At 38.2% G+C, this 11,848-nt stretch overlaps 1 protein-coding gene across 2 annotated transcripts; it reads left to right on the forward strand.

Annotated features, from left to right (window-relative positions):
- The first annotated feature begins 446 nt into the window (after nt 1-446).
- LOC110028013 (stress-related protein) lies at nt 447-1,924 on the forward strand. 2 transcript variants are annotated; one of them, XM_020729705.1, is made up of 3 exons: nt 447-641; nt 755-979; nt 1,255-1,924. In XM_020729705.1, exons 1-3 carry the CDS (start codon nt 627-629, stop codon nt 1,684-1,686), a joined length of 672 nt encoding a protein of 223 aa, XP_020585364.1. In that variant the 5' UTR covers nt 447-626; the 3' UTR covers nt 1,687-1,924. The 2 variants fall into 2 exon arrangements, with proteins under 2 accessions (XP_020585364.1, XP_020585363.1); XM_020729704.1 differs by having other exon boundaries at nt 449-659.
- The last annotated feature ends 9,924 nt before the right edge of the window (nt 1,925-11,848 follow it).

Raw genomic sequence — 11,848 nt, forward strand, 5'->3', positions numbered from 1 at the left:
ATTTATCAAATTCAGATTTCCGACAAGTTCATGATGAGAGTGAAAGACGATAGTAAAAATTACGAACAATGACAAGATAAATCCATTAAATCTAAATTTATAAATGAAACGATTGTAAAGATAACGAAACGGAAATACATTATATTTAACAGAGAATTGTATTTAATTTTTATATTCTACTATTTGATTAGGTTTACATTAGATTCATATAGCTAAGTGCTGTGAAAATTTTCTTGCATGAAACACCCCCTAAATATACAAATGTTAAAGCCACAAAAAAAATATCGAAGTCGTGGTGGATCGGCCCTTCTGTAATCACATGGCCTCTCGCCACGTGGCTTTATGTCAGCCATACAGCCGATTCTCTTGCCTATCATACCGTGCCATTACTTCACCGGCACGCGGGCTACACGTGGCCGCATTCCCAAACCGTGCCTTCGCGATCCTTCTCCTTTGTGAACAAAACCCTTATATCACGTCCGTCCAATTAGAAACTCGGCTTCATCACAGCCATCGAAACTGCTTTTGTTGTTATAAGAAAAACCCTATGTCCTTCATGCAAGTCAGCGTATAGGGTTTTCCTTGGAATCTTTTTTTTCTCTTGGATCCTGAAAAGCTAATCGGAGATGGCGGATTCCGGGGTTAGTTCTAACGATCCGGTAGGATTTTTCATTTGTTAGGTTGATTTTTTGCAGATTTTATTAGATCTAGATATTCAGTATTGTTTGATCCATCTGGCTGTTCTTGTTCGCAGAATCGGGCACAAGAGACGAAGCTTAAACATCTCGAGTTCGTGCAGGTGGCAGCGTTTCAGGCAATTATATGTCTGTCGAGCCTTTATAATCTTGCTAAGGAGAACTCCGGACCGTTGCGTCCGGGAGTTCAGGCCGTGGAGGGCACGGTGAAGGCGATTGTTGCCCCTGTTTTTGACAAAATTCATGATGTTCCTTTGGAGTTTCTCAAGTTCATCGATCGAAAGGTTTTTCTCCTATCTATCTCATCCATTTGTTTAGCTTCCTTATTTTCCTTGTACGAGCATAGTTTCGATCCGCGCAGGATAGCCGAATTCATCAGTATCTATGTTTTATTCAAAGAAACTCTGTGTAAGATAGGGATAATTGGGGCGGTTGCCTTTATATCTCATGTAGCTAAATCTGTAATCCACAAATTCATGTATCGATTCTCAAAGAATCCTGTGCAGATTAATAACAGTTCGAAAAAAATTGGGGTTATCTTCAATGTAATGGGTTACAGGTGGACCAATTTCTTTGCGAAGTTGAGCGATACGTACCATCACTTCTGAGGCGGGCACCTGAAGTGGCTCGTTCGGTGGCTGGCGACGTGCAACGTTTTGGCGTTATGACGACGACGATTCAGTTGGCGCGCGCTGCGAAGCAGAAGTGCAGTCCAGTGGTGCAAGATGTGTATGGGAGATGCGAGCCAGCCATAGAAAAGCACGCGGTGGTTGCATGGCGGTCACTCAACCAACTTCCAGTCATCCCTCACGTGGTGCAGATCGTCGTACCCACAGCAGCTTATTGGACGGAGAAGTACAACAAGGCTGTGAGTTCTGCGGCGGGGAAGGGATATGTGGTGGCTGAGTTTCTGCCGCTTGTGCCGAACGATAGGATTGCGAAGGTGTTTGGTGGAGAAGGCGGTGCGCAGACAACGAATGCCGACGGGTAAGCTGGACGATTTCTACATGTCAGTAAAGTTTGGGGTTTCCATCACGGGTTGCACATATTATCTTACAAACCACTCAGTTTTTGATGTAAAATGCAGTGAAATGGTACTGTTCTTATTGTGACTGTGGTTCTTCATGGTGTTCGTATTGTGGCTGGTTGACAAGACTCTAAAGTTTGATGTAAACTTCAAAGTTTGCATCTTGGATTAAGTTCTGGCTCTTTTCTGCGTTTGATTTCAACATTACTGTTTTACTACATTAGCCTTGCTATTTTATTTTCTTAGAGTATTCAGTATGCATGTTTTTGGTCACTGGGGGTCAGATTTTTACTTATATATAGAGCAAGGGCAATCAGATTTTTACTTATATATAGAGCAATTTAATATTTTGCCCCCTCCTGAAACATCAATTTGCCTTTTATTGCCCTAGCCCATCCCACATCGAGTGATAGTTTCTGTGTGAATGTTCTTGGGGAACTGAAATATGATGATGTTGGTGATATCGTGCCAGTTGAATTTGAGCTTAGGATATTGGATAATGGTCATAAATAAAAGGTTAGACTCCAATTAGCAGGAATTGTCCTAAATAATTTGATATTTGAGTGGTAAAAAATATTGTACATGTTTCAATGTGTAATTGAATTTTCTTGCTGAACTTGAAATATGAAATAAAGTGATATTGTGCTAATTGGATTTGCTTTGTTAAGATGGTTTGTCAAATTTGAAAGTTTCGCCATGAACTCGCATATGATCATTTTTTATGTCATTTGCTTCGTATTATTTAGATGTTTTGTTTGATTATAAATTTGAGTGCATGCAAATTCTTATTTGATATTTATCCTTCTAATTTTAAAGTGTATTGAGATTTGTGTTTGATTAAAAAGAATATTTGAAGATGTATTAATTATCTTGTATTATTAGATGTTGGCAATGGACATTGACAATTATCTTAATTTGTCAAAAACAAGTATCTTAATTTGTCAAAAAGTTGTGGGCTATGAAATAGTAATTTTGAAGAAATTATGAAGGGTGAACGCTCCTTATAAGTTAATGTGTGCCTCCTTTTAGAGTTGTGATTCAAGAAATCTCTTTAATTGTAATCTTATGGGTTGTTTCCTTGAGTCAGCTAGTGGTGTGTTGTAAATTTTTAATAGGGATTTTGATAAAATTATATGTTTGGTATAAAAATTTATAAATATAGTATAAAATTTTAATGTATTTGAAGTTTACATAGTAATTCGTTTTTATTGAATTTAGAATTTGATTGATTGGGTTGAATTTGAACTATATTGTTCATGTAAAATGTTTTAGGAAAATCGCCGTCTCTTCTAGTCGGTACATTGAATTTATAGGTGGCCAAGGCTCATGGCCATACAATAAGACACAAATTTTGAAAAGGGTGTCAAGTAATCTCATCGTACATATTGGGTTTGGAGGTGATCAAGCCCATAGTTCTATGAAAAGTTGGTTTATCTCATTAGACAAATTGTTTTCAGAGACAATTAAATTTTGTAGTCCTATGGCGAGACACTTATCTTCACTTGGAAAAGTGAGCTACCCTCGTCGAAAAAACTATAATTGGAAGAGATCAAGGTTCTAGTCCAACAAAGATGCATATATCTTTCCTTTAGAAATGTGTCGGCAACCCTCGTTGGACAAACTGGGCTCGAAGACGATCAAGACCTGTAGTTCTATGATAACACTCTTTTCTTCTCTTGTAAAAATGTGTTGATTGCTTTCATTGGATAGACCAGGTTTTGAGGCTGACAAGGATTGTTGCTTTCCAATGAGGTACTTATCTTCTCTTAAAAATGTGTTGATTACTTTGTCAGACAAATTGGGTTTAGAGACGATCAAGGCTCATAGCCCTACACTGTAACACATATCTTCCCTTTGAAAAGAGGTTGGTTGCCCTCATCGAACATAACAAATTTCGAGACAATTAACAACCTTAATTATATAATCAGATAATTGTCTTTCTTTGGGACAAATATAGATTGCTCTCATCAAACATATTGGGTTTGAAGGTGGTCAAGACCCAAAATGTTATGACATGGCATATTTTTCCCTTAAAAAATAGATGATTGCTCTCATTGATCATATTGAATAAAGAGATGAGCAAGGCCCATAGTTTTACGACAAGACCTTTGTCTTCCCTTCAATAGAGTAATGGCTATCGTTTCAAACAAACTAGGTTCAAAGGCGATCAACACCTAGTCCAAGACAAAACTCATATCTTCTTTTTAAAAAATATTAATTATTCATGTCGCCAGACTGGTTCAGCTCTTAAGTAATATTGATAGTGTTAAGCATCAATATTGACTTTGACACTATCAAACAGAGTTGCGGTTTGATCGAAAATTATAGTAGGGTTGAAGAACTATAATCTCTCTCTTTCTATTGAGGGTTTCACTCATATTATTGTGACCTATTATTTTTCCTTCGAGTCGCAGTTGGGTTTTTTGTGAGACATTGATTTTCAGTCCATATGTCGGTGCTAGGGGTAGCAACTTGACGCATTATGTTCCTTCTCTCACCCTCAGTAGTTTGGTTGTTGCATTATAGCGGGCACAAATGTCGTTGCACTTGGTGATTGGTTTCTTAACCTTTCTATGTTTCCGAGCGATGTCCTTTTTTGCCCCACGATGCGTAAGAGCAAGAAGGTGGTCATGATCACTGTTGCTGGGAGATCTTTGTCTCCCTCTCCCCGAGCATTTTCTATGCTCATGAAGGTGCCATACCTTTCAGTCCGTTTGAGCACCTCTGTAGGATTACCTTATGTAATCCTACCCCCTCTGAGACATTTGCACTTTAACCCCCCTTAATATGGAGTCGCTCATATTGAGTTGTTCATACGCCATCTTAAATGTCTGTTTTATGCCCTTCCCCTTAAAATGGGAGTCGTGCATATCAATATGTTCTTGCTACCGTGGCTCTCTTCGAGCCCGACTCTCTTGCTAAAAGAGGAGTTCCCCGACAACGACGCGCTACAACACGCGACAATCTTTTAGATACCCGTCTCACTGTGCTCTAACGGATCTCCCTGCCAGAGACAGGTGAGTCTTCTATCAGTAGTAGGTTTTTCACTGTTGTCGTTGTTGTGACTCTTGTCCCGACTCTCTTTCTATTTCGGTTTCCCCTGATAATCCACTTATCTCTTGATTAGGCAAGAAGGCTAATAAGACCAGGAATAGATGACTGCAAATTGAGCAGCATGTTCTACTTTAGGTTTCTATACCTATTTTGACTCTAGTGCAGGAGTCTTTGGCTCTCTGGATTGAGAGTCGTTTTGCTATTGTCCTCGGTTGGGTGGACAACATCCCCATTGGACGTTTGTTGCATGCCACTTCTTTTGTTGTAGCAGCTCATATTTGTGCTAATTTTCCCTCGAGGAAGGGGCTGGTGCCAGATGGCGATGCGCTGTGACGTTCTTTCTCTTTTTTCTAGCCTCACTTATAGTCCTTCCGTATTTTGAGGGTTTTCATCCTCGCAGATGTTACACTACCTAAGAGTGCTAAAGTTACCTTCTATTGTACCTTGTCTGGTAGAGTGGACCATGTCCCTGCCATGACTTGTTTCGGTTCTGGCCCTGGATCAAGCATGTTCCATAAATCATAGATGATTATGACAGTTATACTCGCCACACTCATCTCCTACGAGTATGTTATTTTTCCTTCTATGGGATATGTTTGAGTTTGGCCTTAGGGTTAAACGTCATTTGGTTAGTGCAATCTATTTTGTCCAACCCTTCTCAAGTGTCTCGACTGACCAATGTCAAGTTTGACTGATAACTCTCATGTGCAGGAAAGCAATGCTTCTTTCCTCTACACCTCTATTCGGATAAGCTCCCCTTTTTGGTCTGAATTGATTCTCAAGTGTCTCGACTGACCAATGTCAAGTTTGAATGATAACTCTCATGTGCAGGAAAGCTATGCTTCTTTCCTCTACACCTCTATTCGGTTAAGCACCCCTTTTTGGTCTGAATTGGAGTTTCTCAATCACATCAGATGAGTGTTGTGTTTTCCCCTTTAGGGGATGTTTCTGGGTCAGCCTAAGGGCATACCATTGTGGTTGAAATACTATGTTTTGACCTATTATTCTTGGATACTGTGGTAATTCCCCAGTGAAAGTTGTTCCACTAAAATCTTTGGTGGTATTATCACGTATAGGGTTGTTATGTTTTGGCAAACCACCCTCTTTAATATTCTCGACTCGGTCAATTTCTATTGCTTTGTCAGAGCAACATGTTGCATTTTTAAACTCGCCTATTATCTACCCGATCTATGTCTTTAGTTAGTGCCACTTTTGGATGCCTAATGCGTGCTTCAGTAATGTCCCTAAAGAGAATTGACTTAGTCAGTTCTCACAGGAGATATCTGTTGAGCTATCCTCAACGATAACTACTTTGTTAGTTCTGCGGGGCCCTTTTAGCTAAAGCTACTTTGCTAGTACTTGGTTGAAGCACTTTGTGGTTGCACCTGTGAGTCTATCTAGAAGCCATGGTTATTTTTTGGATCGACTGGTTGGTTTTGTCCGCCTCATCGAACGACATGTTGAATTGCTCGTTCAATCGATCCATGTCTGCATCAAGACATTTGATGCCTCCCCAACAAGGATTAGCTTGCTAAATGGGAGAATCCTCAGCGAGAGTCGTCTCTTTAGTGCTCGTGGAAGCGCTATTGTGACTAGATCACCCTAGTCATATAATCATATCGATTTCTCGACTACTTTGGTTGGTTTTTTCCGCTAAGTCGGGTGATATGTCATATCAGTCTTACCACTAATAGGCGGGGTACATTTAGTGTGAAATTTTTGCAAATATTTTTTAATATTACAAAATTATACACGACATATATATAATAAATATGCAATATAATCCCAACAAAAATACCTTTAATGAAAATAATTTATCTTTTAAAACTCTTTTTAAACTGGCAAATCTCCGTTAAACTCAACGCAAGTATATGTATTACTCAAGTAATAAAAGACTTTAATAGAGACGTAGATATCGATCACATATGGAAGTTAGAAAATCCTTTAAGTAATTTTTTAAAATTATTTTATAATTTAAAAATATAAAAAAAAAAGTAAGTGCGAAGTTTGAATATTAACTACTAAGGTAAATGCTATTTAAAATGCAGTTGAAAAATAAAGTTAACTAACTAAGAACTAACTTTCAAAAATAAAATTACGAAAACTAAACAAAATTTTTGTATTGACAGAAAGTTTAAATTTAAGAAAACATAAGTCACATTTACAATGAGTATATGGATTATGAAGAAATTGAAACATTTGAAAAAATATATAAAAACTGTTTTGTGTTAAATAGGAGCAATCTCATTCTTTACCCTCTTCTAAGTGTTATAAAGAACATTGACCAATCTAGAATTTGATCCCTAATTCCGTGGTTAGGTTGGGATGATACCGGTCGCCACTCCAGAGCTCCCACTACTCCCTCACCTGAGGGCTAACAATCTTGCATCAATTTCCAATCAACTGGACCAAATTAGGGATTTTAATCTGTTACCTTAAAATCTCCAATTCTACATCCAACAAAGTATATTTTCCTATTTATTTGCACCCAATCACATAGATGACATACTTTCCCATGAAATCAATTATGATTCTCCCTATGTTGTAAAAATCATATCCCTTTTCATAACATATGTCTCTCAACAAATTTTAACATTTCAATTGGTCAGATAAAAAAGTAAATGAAGATCGGAGTTCAAATCATCACAAATTATGAACATTTAAAACCCTAGAAAATAAAATCAATTCTTCGCAAAATCATATCTCAAAGTAGGGAGAATAATAAAGAATACTACTCATAATTCATTAAAAATATACTACAAAACACAAATTTCATATGTAAAAATAAGTTTTCGAAACAAAAGAAATAAAAGACACAACTAATCTCACAATCTTTCGCAAGTATCTTTCCCAAGTAAATCCCTAGAAGTTCTCTCAAAGCCTTTCTCTCTTTACAATCACACTCAGTTCTCTCTTAGAAGTGTAATAAAGAAAAAAATCTCTCAGCTTCTCTCTCCTCTTACAACCCTAAAAGAAAATCTCCTCTTGCCCCTCACACCAACTCTCTCTCTCTCTCTCTCTCTCTCCTCTTTCTCCCTCTATGAAATCCCCTCTTTATTTTGGCTACCTCCTTTGAAAAAGAATTCAAAATTTCCCTCCAAAAGTTAACTCTTTTAAATTCAAAAGATATGTCATTTGATCTAAGAGTCATATCTCTTCATAAAAGAACCTTCTAAAGTGTCTAGATGCATTAAATTACTCGAATAGGTGTGTGTAACAAGTGTCCCTTTGAAAATTCGCGCAAAATTCATCTCGAACCGCCTTAATTTGCAAAAAGTCTTCTCTAACGCATCATGTGTCGGTTCTCTGTCAAACGGTGCATCATCCACCGATCTAACGCATCATGCACCAAAATGCCAAAATTCACTGTTTTGGTTTCAAATTTCATCTTTTTTGTCATTTTTGCTCCAAATGCCTAAAAATGATATACCTACAATAAAAATATGAAAATATCATTCTTTAAAGTGTAATATAACAAAAAATCACCATAAAATATGTGTTTAAAATAATATATTATTTTAGTGTATCAACCACCAATTCAATTTTAGTAGGTGAAAGCACTCTTATAGCTGAACCATCTTGGCACCCCACCATGAATGGTTAGTTTTATCCGCTATGTCGAGTAACATGTTGTATCAGTTTTATCACCGATCCATGTTATGTCGGAGTACTCTGATATCCTACTGCGTTTTTATGCTCGATATTGTTACCTCGATCATCCGAGATTGATATCCTTTAAGAGAAGCATCTCTCCTTGCAAGATCGCTTCGTGCGTCCCATATATACTTTGAGCATGATACCTTAGGATATTTAGCTACATGGTTGCTCATTGGTTTCATAGGCGGGATACATATCTCTCGTTCTATTTAATGCATAAGCAAAATGCTTACCTCCTTTTCAATATTCTCGATAAGTTTGGTTGGGTCAGTCTGCCAAGTCAAGTAACATGTTGTATCGGTTTTGCCATCGATCCATGTTTTGTCAGATAGTTTTATGTGTCCAGTATCTGTTTTGAGCATATTACCTCAAGGTATTACGCCGTATGGTGGCTCATTTTATGTATAGACAGGATATCTACCTTTTGTACTTTTGATATTCTCGATTGTTTTGGTTAGTTATGTACGCCAAATCAAGTGACATGTTGCATCGGTTTTTTTCACGGATCCATGTTTTACCTGGCCGCTTTGTGTGTCCTAATATGCTATGAGCATATCACTTCAAGATATTTCACCATATGGTGCCTCATTTGACACACAGACAAGATACATAACTCTAGTCCAATTTGATACACGACTAGGATACATACCTTATGCTTCATTTGATACAAGACCGAGATACATACCTTCTGTGTCATTTGATATGTTCGGTCAGGATACAAACCTCCTATGTCAATTGATATGTGAAGTAGGATACATACCTCCCTGATCATCTGATGTTTTGATTAATGGAACCATCGCCTTCACTTCGCCAACACTTGATATTAAGACCTAGTTTTGAGGCATGTCAGATCTTTGTAGTCTTTTGGCTTTGAAGTTTCTCGAACCACATAGCTTTTTCAACTGGTTCTTCCATGAGAGCATCTTTAGTTTTTAATTTATTATGTTTTGCCGTTTTTGAGCCATATGACACTGTGGTTGGCTATGTTATGAGAACACCTCGTCTTTTGACTTTATATAGCCATATTGCTTCTGGCTTTCCGACCATGTTCCTCGAGCCATGTGAGCTTAGAGTCTACTCTTTTATGAGGATACCTCGTCTTTTGATGTCGTTGGTCCCGTAGCCGTTTGACACGACATTTCATGAGCTAGATGACATTATAGTAAGCTCTTATGAGAATATATCATCGTGTTCAACTTGTTAACTATTTCAATAGGTCTCAGATCATATGCCATTTTGAGTTGGTTCTTTTATGAGAGTTTCTTGTCTTCGAACATTCTTGGCCGCATGTCGCTTAGGTTGAATGCCTCTAGAACCATTTGACTTTATAGTCGGCTTGGTGATGAGAGCACCTCAACTGGCTGGCCAGATGCCACCTTGTTCAGGATCTTTTGTTCTTTCTAGCCACTTGACTGCGGTGACGAGTGTTCCTTCTTCATGGGAGCTGATATGACTCACAATCAAGTTCATATCAAGAAAACATAATAGGAGACATGAGGTCACACGAGATGATTGGGCCTTCTTGGTCGACAATACTATTGAGTCACTAGTCGGTCACCACATTTAATCGGGGACTTCTTGTGCTTTATATCCACCTAATTGAAGTGATGGGTGATTTTTTTCAAGGGGATTGGTTAGATTATCAATCGAGGTCCCTTTGAGGAGATGCATAATAGAAGACTTGGAGTCACACGAGATGATGGAGCCTTCCCCCCCACCGTTACAAATGAGGTCAGATGCGGGGTTTTGATTGATTCTGTCATTTCCAAAGATAGGTCAGACATGTCGTTCTACCATTTTGAATGAGGTGAGACAAGCCTTTTCTCAGTCATACCCTGTCCTATTTATCTGGCCTGACTGAGCTTTTTGGGTGGACAATTAACTTTGGCTACTAGCCACCTCCCCCAATTATGTCCAGTAAATCTTGACTGGCTAGGTTTCTTTGTGGTTATTCGGTTGCGGTAGACTAGCCACCTCCTTGACCATACTATGTCCAATTTATTTAGCTTGGTTGAGGTTTCTTTTAGTCTTCTCTTGGGGTGTCACCTCAACTAACAAGAGAGACTTTCTTTTGAGGATGCTGCCAACAAGTGCACTGTGCCTCAGTGACGCAACACACTTGTTGGGGGTCATTTGTTGGGATCAATTTTTGATTTCATGAGTGTGGGGTGTCCACTTGCTTGGCTTAGGGTGGTCTACAATTCATATGTAACATCTGGTTGCTCAAGACTCCCGCCTGGGATCTTTTGGTACTTGTTTGGGGCAAGTAGCTAGATCGGTGGCGATTCAACGCTACCTGAGAAAATTCCATTTGGGAGGCCATTCGGGATGTGAGGTGTGGTTGGTGTCTAATTTGATAATTAGAAGTCACCACACGTCCATCCGAAACTCCCACGACCATAAAAAGCCATAGAGTCCACCTACACGCATTACGAGAAAATTATGGTTCGGGACACCCTACCCCCGCCCGGATTAGGACGACCGTTGACACTGATTTTGTCCGTAAATGACCCACTAAAATACTCCATTTTGAAGTTATGGGACTACATTTCACTCATATATGGTCTTCCATAACTTTCAGATAGAAAAAAATGTTCCCTCGGGAGTTCCCGGTGAAAATCAAGGTTTCAGGCTAGACCGGCGCCCCGGGGTCGACCCCGGGGACGCACGCATTCTGAACTGTCGAGCCCAAGTCCCTGAAGGTCTAACACATGATTTGAAAATTTGGCATATACCCACACTCAGGCGCCAAAGAAACGGGGCGCCAAAGCCCCAAACAAGCAAAAAATCACCGTTATCCCGAGAGCTTGGCGGCTAGGCGCCGCCTGGGTGGCGCTAAGGCCCCAATATGAGCCATTTCTTTAATCGAGAGTTTTTCTTTTAGAAGATTGCCTCTCTTAATATGTAATTAACTATAAGAGCTTGTTTTAATGAGAAATCTATATTTCAAAATAAAAATAAATCCCGTCTTACTTAAAATAGATAAAAAAAATTATCTGGCATCATAGAAAAAAATTTGTAAAATTCTTATTTTGTAATTAAATACATTAAAAAAATAATATATTTGATTTTCAATATTGAATATTATTCTCAATGTCATATTTGATTAGAAAAAAATAAAACTTTGAAAAACTTTGCGGTTTAATTTCCTACAACTGGATTTCCTTTCAATGCATTCATTATGTTATTTTCAATAGAATGCAAATTTATTAAATATTTTATTAAAGTGTGAATAAGGTGGCCTCTGCCACTCTTTTAGCAGCATTATTCCACTATTTTCATTCACACAATCTATTTTTCTCTTAGTAATAGATTTAATACAAAAAAAAAATTTCATCTACCTAAATGAAATAAAGAGGCACAAAAAATTAAAGGTTATTTGCTCCCACTCATATATATATATCCATGTTCCTCG

Source organism: Phalaenopsis equestris, unplaced genomic scaffold (assembly GCF_001263595.1).
Source record: "Phalaenopsis equestris unplaced genomic scaffold, ASM126359v1 Scaffold000479, whole genome shotgun sequence".
Lineage (NCBI taxonomy): Eukaryota > Viridiplantae > Streptophyta > Magnoliopsida > Asparagales > Orchidaceae > Phalaenopsis > Phalaenopsis equestris.